Source organism: Eptesicus fuscus, chromosome 10 (genome assembly GCF_027574615.1).
Source record: "Eptesicus fuscus isolate TK198812 chromosome 10, DD_ASM_mEF_20220401, whole genome shotgun sequence".
Taxonomy (NCBI): domain Eukaryota; kingdom Metazoa; phylum Chordata; class Mammalia; order Chiroptera; family Vespertilionidae; genus Eptesicus; species Eptesicus fuscus.
The window spans coordinates 26,228,076-26,241,448 of NC_072482.1; the positions used below are offsets into that span (position 1 = coordinate 26,228,076).

At 34.2% G+C, this 13,373-nt stretch overlaps 1 protein-coding gene across 2 annotated transcripts in view; it reads right to left on the reverse strand.

Annotated features, from left to right (window-relative positions):
• Positions 1-13,373, reverse strand: part of KHDRBS2 (KH RNA binding domain containing, signal transduction associated 2) — a 523,179-nt gene that overhangs the window by 350,678 nt on the left and 159,128 nt on the right. For both annotated transcript variants that reach the window (XM_008138690.2, XM_054722535.1), the window contains exon 3: positions 3,054-3,170. In XM_008138690.2, the coding sequence (XP_008136912.2) occupies positions 3,054-3,170 (117 nt within the window). The remainder of the gene's footprint in view (positions 1-3,053; positions 3,171-13,373) is intronic.

A 13,373-nucleotide genomic window follows, 5' to 3' on the forward strand; every position in this document is an offset into this window, starting at 1 on the left:
AACCCTTTCAATGAGTTTTGCTATAAAGGTGAGCAAAGAAATAAGGTGGTAGCTAAATGGGAATAAACATAGTTATAAACAAAGATATGACTACAATTGTCCTAATAGTTACACAGATGTGGTTACAGATGAAAATACAGATTCTCCCTTAGAGTCTTTGCACCTGGAATTCTGTCTCTCATTTCTGATTTTTCTATGACTGGTTCCTTTTCATTATGCAGAGTCCTATTTGATCATTGTATCAAAATATTGTTCCCACCACAAGTAACCTCTTTTCTTTTATTTTGATCCTATATCATAAAAGGCTAATATGCAAATCAATCGAACGGTGGAACAACCAGTCACTATGATGTGCATGGACCACGAGGGGGCAGACCCTCAACACAGGAGCTGCCCCATGGTGGTCAGTGCGCTCCCACAAGGGGAGTGCCTCTCAGCCAGAAGTCGGGCTCAGTGCTGGCGAACTCAGTGGTGGTGGCAGGAGCCTCTCTTGCCTCTGTGGCAGCGCTAAGGACCTCTCAGGGGATGTCCGCCTGCCTGCTTAGGCCCGCTCCCCACCAGCAGTGGGACATCCCCTGAGGGGTCACAGACTGCAAGAGGGCACAGGCTGGGCTGAGGGTCCTCTTCCTCCCCTCCTCCCTAGTGCAAGAGTTGTGCACTGGGCCTCTAGTCCATAATAATGATCAATGCCTGAAAGTATAAAATGTGTTTATTCACTTCTTAACTGTCTGCATCTCCCACTGGAATGTAAGCTCCAAGACAAAAAACATTTTTGTCCCATTTTTACCTGTCAACTAGAATGGTGAATGGCACACAGTATGTCCAGTAACTACTTCAATTAATGCATAAATATATGCCTGTGTGGCTGTGTATATACATAAACACATACACACTTCCAGTGCAAAATCCATTGAGTTTTACGTATAAGTAAGAAAAAGAAAATCATCTAAAATATTCCCGCCTGTTCAGGCCATGTTGCAGAGAAGCAAATATCAGCATAATAATATAAAATTCACCAATGATTATTTTTTTATTTTAAAGTGTTTACTAAGGTAAACTTTTACATATCCCATGTGTGTACTTTTATCTCAGCTGTGTGTCCAACACACTTTGCAGTTAACGTCTTATCTATATTCTAAAGAAATGTATTTTATAGTGTAATACATTATTATTATTATTGCTACTGTTATCATTAAATGTTTTTATTTTGTAAAAGAACAATAAAAATACACAAAGCATAGCCAACCATGATGAACCACCAAAAAATAATCAATGCAAAATGGGACCTTAAATAACGGGTAATATCTGTAATTTAAACTTAATAGAAATTTAATAGAAGCATATTCGCTTCATGCTAAATTTTTAAATATTCATGCCGGTACCTAATATACTCACAGGGAAAAGGCATCCAATTTAAAACTTTATGAACAGGAAAAAATGTCCAAGTATATATATGTAAAATATATGTGAGTAAAAAATATACACCCATCTGCATGAAAACCTCTGGGTTGGCAAAAATGACTGGGACATTTCTCTGGCCAGTGGAAACTTACAGTTTAAAGAGAAAAATAGAAAATGTCAGTAAAATGTATGACACGAAAATAGAGTAGTTATCCTGTTATAGTTATTCAGGAAAGCCCTACTGGGGAGATGATATCTGATCTAAATCTTGAAGAATTTGTTACAGATTGAAAACACATAATACCAAGTTTATATTGTAAGAGTGTGAGGTATCTGGAGAAAATATAACACAAAAAAATATCGAAGAATATACAGCAAACAGATATAGATTTTGGTGTCATTCTGTCCTCACCATTCTGTCCTCACCTATAGAAAATCTAAATAGGTTTTTGGAGGAGGATAAAAGCTTATAACTGGGGTTACCACTTCTTAAATACTTTTATTATTTCTTCTACATGTACTCAAAGAAACTATAGGCAGGAGAATTGACAAGAATGTAGTTACTTTTGCAATTATATACTGTATAGAGTAATCAAAAGTTACTTAAAAATGAGAGACTAGTAAGAAGCATCCCTTTTGAAATTTATGGAGTGGACTATCGATCCTTTCAAACACAGCACTCATTTGGAGAGTCTGCCTCAAACTTTGCTTTGTCTCTCATTGATCAAAATATAGACTTATTACAATTAAGGTAAAATACATAATGTATGCAACATGCACCAGTTCTGGGATATTTCTCATTATAAATTCCTTCATTTAAGATGTTCCATTCATAGTTAGAAGACAAAATTCCTAAGCAGTTGTCTAAGTAATATCCATATATCCATAGTCACAAAAAATATATTAACATTTTATTTTCCATAACATAACAAATTAGAAAAGTATGGCTTAGTCAAATGATAATACCATAAAATATCCACCATTTCTCAATGAATTTTAAATGATCCTTTAGGAATACATCCCTAGGAATACTTCTTTTCCAAAGTGTTGACACACGGACAATTGCTTTCAATTTATAAAATGGAGAAATGATAAAGTTCAGATGTGCAATAAATCATTTCAAACATCAAAATTGATATATTTCTTAGGCTATTGTTCTTGTGGGGTCAGGTAAGCTGTTTAATATCATTGAAACATTTTTTAAAAAGTGGAACTCTCTTGGATTGGGAGATAAGTATATAAAATTGCCTCAGGTAAAAAGATCAAAGTGAAATAGAGCAGAGAGATAAAATGAATGTGATTAGGTGACACAGTGGAAGAAAGAAAAGGGATCTGATCAGGGAATTAAAGAAAATAAGTATACACATATAGAAACATCCCCCAGAAGATTCTCAAAAAGTAAAAAAAAAAAATTTGATTATAACCAAGGATTAGAAAGAATAAAAATACAGAATTACATATTCTGAAAAAAAAGGGCTGGTAATTTGTTTTTATGTAAATAGAGGACATATCTGAAAGGTAACATAGTGGAACCAGGAGGTGAAACTCATAGGAAATGATGGGAGAACCATTGAGATGTGTTTGTAAATTTGGTCATCAGTGGTACGGGTAATCTCTTGTATGTGTTAAATATCAAATTCAGAGTTCAGTACCTTTGCTTTGTCTCTCATTGATCCTTTGCCCAGGATAGACATTTTAGCACCTGTTTCTTCCTGTAGCCTCTTCAAGGAGTTTCCTCTTGGTCCAAGCAATTTCCCCACAAAATTGAACTAGGAAACAAAATCAATAGAATGGTGGTTTAAGGCACAGAAGAAGAAGAATTTGCACCAAGAATAATTAAGGGATTATGGGTATTTCAAACTTCACCATTGAGAAGAGAGTTATGCTATACACATATACACCACACCACACACACACACACACACACACACACACACACACACACATATACATGCACACACACAAAAAAATCTATTTCAGACCTCTAATCTGGCATCTATTTTAAAAGGGATGCCCCTTCCTAAATGAATTCCAAATTAGTAATATGCTAAACTTATCATTTACTATATCAAATAGATAACTCACTTATTTAAGAAAGTAGGGAGAAGCACTATGTTTTAAAAAGTTTCTAAAGGCATTTTTTACTAATCACACTTGAAATATATGATTTTAACATGTCTATGCACTTTCAAAATTTCAAAAGTTAATCTTTAAAATTGATGTTTAAAACAAAACTTGATATTAATGTTTGTTAAGCATTGTCCTCTATATTCTATTGCAAATTTCATGATGGATAGAAAAAGAGATTCAAATTTTCTTCAGTCTTACATTCTCTATGTTAAAGAATTGATTTTAGGATCAGCAAATAAAGGATTTGGATGCATAAAGAAAAGTTTAAACACTGCAGATGGAGCATATATACAAAACAGTTTTTCTAAGTGGAACAGTCTGGGGTGGTCTATTCAATTTGTTTATTCATCCTGAAACATGGTTAAAAACAAGTGAACTAAGAGCACTTATCAGAGTATGTTGTTATCTAGTAAAAGGAATATTATCAAACCAAATCACTAGGATAATCAGTAACTGATTTAAGAAATACACAAGGCTTAAAATGTTTAAAAAATAAGTTGGGGCATAAAGGACAAGATAAATAAAATTAACTAAGTGCCTTCTAAATCGAAAATTTTCCACAGTAAGAAATATCCTTAATGGTGAGAAAATAATGCATTTCCACTACTTTCAAGGTAAAAAAAAAAGGGGGGGGGGAATGTCTGCTCACATTACATCTATTCAATACTGTACTGGAGTATGGATTGTGTGCCTAGAGGCAAATAGATAAACTGAACAGTATAAAGTTCAGACAGACCACACGTAAATGGTCAACTGATTTTCAACAGAGGTGCCAAAGCAATAAATTTGAAAAGCAAAGTGTTTTTACCTAGTGGTGCTACAACACTTGGATACAAAAAACAAAAAACAAAAAATGTATGCCTTACTTCACATCTAGGCAAACCTTATTTTTTGAGATCTATCATAGATCTAAGCATAAAAGCCAAAATTATAAAGATTCTAGGGAGAAAGTATATAAGAATGTCATTGCAAACTTAAGCTTGGAAATGTTACCTAACTGGAAAGCAAAGAGCACTCACTACGGCTTTTGCTGATCCAAAAACCATTAAAAAGTTAAATAGACAAGCCATAGATGGAGAGAAAATACTCCTCATGCATACATCTGAAAAATTACTAGTATCTAGAATCTATAAAGTACTCCAACAAGTTGATAATTGAACACAAACATGCACATCAGAATTGCTGGAACCAAAAAAAAAAAAAAAAAAGCCAAATGTTGATGAGAATGTGGAACTCCTGGAACAATCACTGTTGGCAGTTAAAAATGACACAACTAACTACTTTGGAAAGAATTTGGCAGTTATTTATTAATTTAAACAGGAAAGCTCCACTATGACCCAGTAATTCTATACATAAGTATTTAACCAAGAGGAATAAATGCATATGTTCACAAAATGACTTGCACAAGAATATATATGACATTTTATTCACCATCCCTTTTAAATTAATAAACCAATGCCCATCCAAGAAAATTAGATCAATAGGTTAATGAACAAACAGAAAAGAAATAGCCACTGATTGATACAAAGCATGAATGTAACATGTCACCAACATTTATGTTCAATGAAAGAGCCAGATATGAAAGAGTATCTCATGTTAGATTCCATTAATACAAAATTTTAGAGGCAAAAATAATACACATTGTGAGAATTCATAAGAGTGGCTGCCCATTGAGAAGTGAAGTTGGGGTTGAACTGGCTGGAAAGTAGTATGAAGGAAATGTCTGAGGTGATGAAACTGTTCTCTATTTCATTGAAGGTATAGTACATTTTTGTCAAAATCTCATCAAGCTCCACACTTACTTATCGCCTGTGCATTTCTCTGTATGTAAACAGTACCTCAATTAAGAACGGAGAAAAAACAAATTAGAATGTTGAAAGCTCATATAAATATTTTCAATATATATCATAATGAAATGTCCTACCATGAAATACTAGTCCCAAACAGTTGTATAAAGGAATATCACTAGACCTTTAGGAAATACAGTATTCCAATCTATGTAGACTATTTCAGAGAAAGAAGTAGGGAAATTGCCCTAACTCACTCCAGGAGGCCAGCATAACATTGATACCAAAACCAAATCAGAAAAGGGAATTTATAGGCCAAATCCACTCATGAAACAAAACCTATTCAACAAAACAGTAGCATAACCAAGACCTGTTGTATACACAAAAAACAAAACAAAACAAAACACACACACACAAAAACATGATGTTGGAGTTGTCTTTATCATAGATAGGTATACAGGTAGTTTAAGATTTATAAATCCCAATTGCAATTTCCTCATTAACAAATTAATGGAAAAAAGGTTAACATTTTATTTGAACAGAAAAATACTTTAATAAAATTCAATCGTTATAAAAAACATCATTTTCAAAACGAGCAAAAGTTTCCTTTACCTAAAAAAAGGTTTCTACTGAAAAACCAGTAAAATAGTATACTTAATTAGTAAAATAATATCAGAAACAGTAAAGATTCATCTTCTTGGTGTTCTACTCATCGTTGATCAAATCACGGAATAAAGTAAATGTTATTAGTGTTTGGAATTAAAAATCAAGTACCATTTATGGTTTACATAATTAAGTACATAAAAAGCTTTAAGTAATTATAGAATTAGTCAAGTAGTTTAGCAAGGTGTTTTATACAAAGTCAATATAAAAAATTCAAGTGTATACCAAAACATATCATTAGCAAAAAAATTAAGGATGTTATCTAGGACAGCAGTAAAAAGTGAAAATAGACTTCCTAAGAATAAATTTAATTATGTATGTTCACACCCTTTATGGAGATTATCTAAAGTATAGAAAAATGTTAATAAAGCCATCTAATGAATATAAATAAATTGAGATAGGTCATGCTCATGAAATGGAAACCTCACTATTTTCATAGATTTCTGCTATTCTCAATTACACCTATAAATTCAAAGCAATTCTAATTACAAACACAATAGGATTTTAATCAATTTATCTATCAACTTATTCTAAAATGTATATGAAAATGTGAAAGTCTAAGAATAGCCAAAACATTCTGAAGCAGAAGGATAAGTTAAGGCTATTCCCATCACATACAAGGATTCATTATAAACTGTGTCAGTTATGAAAGCATGATAAGTGTAGTCCTAGGCCTAGGGCATAGACAGACAACAGAACAACGGAATGCAGAAACAGACTTCTGCTGATGTTAAAGTTCTATATGATACAGGTGACTTTACTGGCCACTGAGGCAGAACAATGGCCCTCTACTGATAGCCATGTCCTAATATCCAGGATCTGTAAATATGTTAGCTTGCAAAAGGGATGTGGCAATTGTGATTAAATTAGGAGTTCTGAGATGAAGAGATTATCCTGGATGATCCAAGTGTGCACAACCCCCACATAAATTTAAGAAGGAGGTAGCAAAGTCAGAGGTTGCAGGGATACAATTCTATTTTGGAAGGGCCCAGCCCTGAGCCAAAGAATAAGGGCAACTTCTAGAAACTGAAGAAGTCGAGGAACAGATGCCCCCCTGGAGCCTCCAAGGAATGCGGCCTTACCGACACCCGACTTCAGCCCATCATAACCATTTCAGACTTCTGATCCCTGTAACTGTAAAATAATAAGTGTGTTGTGTTTTAAGCCACTAAGTTGGTGGTGACTGTTACAGCAATAATAAGAAACTGAATATGCCAGGAAAAGAAGGACTTATTCAACGCATAGCACAACGATCCATAGTAAGAAAAAGAAAAATATTTCCTTAACTATAATGAAAAAATATATAGATGAATTATAGACTAAGATGAAAATAGAGGGAAAAAATTCCTAAGAGTTCTAAAATAAGACATTAAAATCTCCTAACTGTAAAATAAAAGTTCAGTTAAAATGAAGAATATCCATTCATTAAAATACACTACAAAGTAGATGAAAATATGTTACAAAGTTGAAAACTATTTCTATTACATGTTACTAATATAGCATTAGTTTATAAAAATAAGTAAAAAATCATAAGGGAAAGACATTATATGTAGATAAAATTATAAAAATGTCATTTACAAAAGAGCAGAATGGCAAAAGAAAAAAGTTATGAACACTTCAACCTCATTAGAATTCAAACAAAAATCAATTTAAGGCCACAATGAAATATCATTTTACATACACTATGAAGAAGTCAGAAAGCAAACAATGGCCAGCATGTGGATCCATGGAGACTGGTAGACCCTGCTTGTAGGAATGTAAATAGATACAACCATTTTGGCAATGCCTTGTAAATCTGTAAATGCATTCAACCTATGTGAATGCAGTAAACCTAGTAAAATCTCTAGAGAAATGTTAGCACATGTACAAGAATATTCAAAGTCTCAATACTTGAAGTGCAAAAATAATTGGGGGGAAATGCCCATCAATTCAAGAATGGTGTGCTGTCAAATGGATACCATACCAACACTTGTTTATGTCTCAAAAACAATTCCTAGATTTTTTTCCACATATTCTTCCTTTTGTGTTGGATTCTGTCAATAACTTAAGGTTGCATGAGAATCGGAAGGTGGACAATCGTATTCCATTATTCTTGGCAAGCCCTGGTGGTCAGACTGCCTTACTGACCTCTACATGATCTCCCACTGTGTGGATATGGGAGCCCCACAGACCTCTCCATAACCTCCCAGATGTAGGTGCTGGCAGGTTTCAGGCTCAGATCTATACTGCCCATAGGTGGTAACTTTCCTAAAGTCCCGCCCCCCCATCTCTTTCAAAAGTCATGTTAGTCTTGAATTATATATTATAACTATTGGATATAGAGTGGTGTTTTCTTGAGAATACCATGACTGGTACAAATAAATAAGTAAATTGTGAAATATCATAGTAGAATAGCATACAGTGACAAACACAAATTACTGATAACTATGAAATATCAATAACAAATCCTAGAAATAAAATTTTGAATGAAAAACTCAAACGCTCTACATATGACACTATTTTTATAAAACACAAAAACAAAAAAAATCAAATAGAATTTTACTTGTGAATATATGACTAAATAGTAAGTCTAATCCTCAATTAACAGTGGTAATTAACACAAAAGTCAACAGCTTCATAACCTCTGGGAAAGAAAAGTAGGGAATGTGATCAAGTGGACCACTATAAAGACGGTGTCAAAGTAAGAGGCAACATTTAGACCAGTTTATCTTAGGGGTTCATGAGTATTAGTTTTAACTTTGCTTTACACTCTACATGAAAATTACACATATTCTTTGAATGCATTAAATATTGCATAACTTTTAAAACATATCAAAGAGAGCAATTCCATCTGAGTACCATTTTACTGAATTTCTCTTTAGTACTCTGTTACAGAAGCTTCTTGCCCCTTTACTGATGGTAACAAACCACCGAATGCCAAAATACCAAAGCAGGCAAAGGGATGTTTCTACTGGTAACTATGACTCTGAAAGGAAGAGGTAGCATTCCACTCATTTCTGGCTGAGGACAAGTTGTTGACAAAACATATACATGGTCGCTACTCTCCGAAGTTTTTGTGTTCTGTCTTTATTATGACACGTTTCTCAAAACTTCTATTTCAACACCGTAGCTTTGTTTATTATCAATAACCAATTTGAAAACAAATTGTCTTGAAGCTGTGAGATCTCCTCTTTAATTTTTTCACACTACCTTTTGAAATAGAACAGAAACATCCAAGTAAATAAACATGCTGCATAGAGATTTGCTTTCATAAACTGACAGAAAGTATTTTTAGAAGTATATAAGATTATTTTTAGCAGGCCATCCTTCTTTTAATGTGTTTTCAAAATTTATGAATACTAGTATACAATCTACCATTGCTTTTGCTAATGAGTATGTGTTTATCATAGTTTAAGTTTGCTTAAGTGATTTTATTTTCTAATATCTGGAGTTTTTGGAACCAACAATGAGGAATGGTTCAGAATACCTTTTTTTTTCAGGAAGGATTGGAGACGATTTCTATTTGAGATTTTAAAACATCAAAAGTAATCATGCAGTGGTTTACATATTTTTGATGCTGTGCTTAGTTTTTGGAAATTTATTTTAAGATAAACTTTGAAGAGCTAATACAAAAGGTGTTTGAACCAGAATTTTTTTTTTCTCACCTGATTTAATCGTATACTCAGTCCCCCTTCAAACAAAGCAATTGACATAATCCCTGACAGGTGAATTCTCAGTTCACAGACAGTTGGTTCAAATCTTTTCTTTGAAACAAATCTCTTAAACACAGAAAACAACTCATACACTACACAGCGGTGTCTTCAACATTTAACCATAATTTAGTAACCCAGGGATTTCTCAGATTCTTAAGGCTTCATAGAGTTGTCAATGGTAAGAGGTTCTTGCCCTTCTGCTTCCCCCCGCCACCCCCACTTCACCCCCAAGATAAAAATTAAGAGAAGAAGTAAAACAGATTCAAAAGAAGAGGTTCACAGACAACAAGGTGTAGGGAAAGGAGAAAGGGAGGGAGCTTGATGCCTCAAGGGAGCACACACCAAGGAAAAGCTTGGCTCCCCAAAGTGCTGTTAGGATCTGGCTTATTATGTAGGGGTGGGTTCTTCACGCACGCGCAGAGCAGAGCTCCTGCCTTCCAGGTTCCCACTGCGGGCTGGCATGGAAGGGCACAGGCAGAGTGGAGATCTCGGGACAGCGCCTCAAGAGAAACCTTAAACTTGTGTAGACAAGGCTTAAAAGAACAACTGAAGAACATTCCATTCGTTTAAGAGAAGCTTAGCCTGTCTCAGAATGAAGACCATTGTGTTTTCAGCATGTTAGACATTGTCAAATAATTTGAAAGTATTTTGTCCACGTGTGTATTAAGAAAACTAAATCTGTATGTCAAATCCACTTAGGCTTAAGTTTTATAATAACTTTTACATTCAAAAAGTCTTGTGAGCAATTTAATCAGATTTTAGATGTTTCTCTAAAAGCAAATATTTGGATTGTGTTGAGTAAAATTAACCAAAATAACACATTTCAATGTATTCTTAAAGCAACAAAACATAATTTGTGACAAAGCAAGGCTTATAAGAATGGTGACATTTGGAAAAAGTATTTTGGAGACATTTTAAACACAGAAACCCCAAGAACAGTTTAAAATTGGGAGAAAATTTTTCAGTAATATTTGGTATACATATTTCAAAATTTATAAATTCATTTTCTAAGTATTGGATACCCCAGAGTATCTTACCCATAATCTCCCATTTCACTATTTTTTTGTGATTAACAATATTTCATCAATGCATGTATGAAAACCACCACCCCCCTCTTTTTTTTTTTTTTTTACAACTTTTACTTTTCTGGTCAAATGTTTATAAACTAATTCCAGCAACTGTGTTCCTTCTCAAGTAGGAGAGGTTTCACTACACTTACTCCTCTTTGCAGGGGCACTAGGGTTACATCTGCTTTGCGATGAGAGGGCAGTGTGACCACGAGGGCCACTTGTGAAGAATCTGTGACCGTCTCTGCTGAGGGCCTCATCTCATTTTCCCTCTTTCATATGACACAACTGGACTTGAACTCCCTCATTTCCTGATCCTAAAATCCCTCTTGCCCTCATGTTGATACTATTGGAACACTATTTCCATTTCCATCCTATTCCTGATTTGGGGAATGAATCCCTTTCTTGGTCAGTGGAGATTCATAGAGCTGCTGTTCTGCACTTTGGGAGCTCAACAATAAATCGACTTTCAGTATTGTACCCTTGTGTTTGTTGCTATTAAAACAAAGTAAAGCACCCTAGCTGGTTAGGCTCAGTGAATAGAGCGTTGGCCTGAGGACTGTAGGATCCTGGGTTCGATTCCGCTCAAGGGCACATGCCTGGGTTGCAGGCCCGAGCCCCAGTTGGGGGTGTGCAGGAGGCAGCCGATCAATGATTCTCTCTCATCATTAATGTTTCTATCTCCCTCTCCCTTCCTCTCTGAAATCAATAAAAATATATCTTAAAAAACAACAACAAAGTAAAGCAATTTGGGGCAGATTGTTCAAAGAGAGACCACTAATGCAGATCAAAAACATATTCTTCTTGTATAAGTAGACAGGACAAGACAACACTTTAGGTTCTCATCTCAGCAATCATCAAACATTTAGAATTTATAAAGGATTCTATCAAAGAAAATCACTTTCAATTTAACAAAATTGACAAGGATGAGTATTCAAGAAACTAGGGAAACATAAAAATGTTTTTAAATTAGCCATTAGGTATAATATTAATAAATTGTCATAAACTAAATTTTATTCAAAAATAAATCAATATATAATCAGGGATGGAATGAATTCAGTTATTTACTAAACACAACGGTTTAGCCTATAACTTGTGAAGTGTATGGAGGATACAAAGTGAACCAGACATACATACTTCTTTCAGGAAATGTACACTGCTGTGAAAGAAAAAGGGGATGTACATAAACTGTTAGAATAAAAAACAACAATGATACATCATAACGGAAGTACAAAGTAAGTGCTACGAGAATTCAATGAAAGGAAAAAATGGCTTCCACATGGGAAAGTTAGAAAGTTGGTTGACCCTTGATCAGGGAGGTGGGAACTGGGTATAGGAAAAGACAGGAGCATAAAAAAGGCAGAATGAAAAACATGCAATGGAATTGGGTGGAAATAAAAATGGGAGAGCCAGTCAGAAGTTGTTCAGTGTAACCTGATAATGATGATAGGAGCATAAAGTAGAATGGTGGTCACAGAAAACAGAAAACAAAATAAGAAAAAAAGACTAGCAAAACTCAACAAGACTTGACAATTAATTGAATTGGGTGACTATAAGGAGGGTAGAAAAAATTAGCAATCAAGCTATATCCTATACCCAGAGGATTGAAAATGTACTATATCATTAGTAAAATTGTGAAAGATAGTAGCAAATGTTAGGGAGAAAATTTGGGATATATTCAATTTGAGGTGTCCTCCATATGAAAAAAATCTAGTAGCCATGCATGAATAGACACTGAGAAAAAAATGTTAAGGTGAATATAAAGGCCTAGCAATTTTCTAGATAAGGTGCCACTTAAAGTCATGAAATTGCTAAGCAGGAGGAGTAAGAATAGAAAGCCCAGGAGAGAAACTTGAGAAATACTTGTAAATAAAACCATAAATGTCAATGCATATATGAACTAAAAGAGTTTAGGTAGAAAGGCCTACCAAAAAATGTAAAGGGCAATTACTTCAGCTTGATGTTAAATCCAAAAATCCCATTTGGAATTGCTCTCATCAAAGGGATGTACTTAAATTTGAAGAAAACATACTAAGTTGGAGAAAAAGAATCCATTTATGTCAAGTAAAAAAAAATTGTGGGTCCTTTAAAATGTGTTGAGTTTGTATATCTTGTGCTTATTCCATATTTGACTCTGAAGTTTTAAAATAACATGGTCTATGTTAAAACCACACTTTTACAGATAATCTGTGTTTTATAGACATGGCAAAGAAAAGAGAATATGCTGATAAAAATGATTCAACATGAATTTAATAATGTCCTTTTCATTTTGTTATAAATAATTCTTTACTGCCCAGCTAGTGTGGCTCAGTGGTTGAGTGTCGACCTCTGAACCAAGAGGTCACGGTTTGATTTCCAGTCAGGGCATATGCCCAGGTTGTGAGCTCAATCTCCAGTGTGGGGAGTGCAGGAGGCAACCAATCAATGATTCTCTCTCATAATTGGATGTTTCTATCTCTCTCTCTCTCTCTCCCTCTCCCTTGCTTTCTGAAATCAATAAAAATATATTTTAAAGAATAAAAAAATAATAAATTTTTACTAAGTTTCAGCATATTTGTGTATAAATCACATTTTGCTTCTATTAAAAAAACCTAAGGTTTGCTTCTATAGACAACTAAGGTTTGGTCATGTTT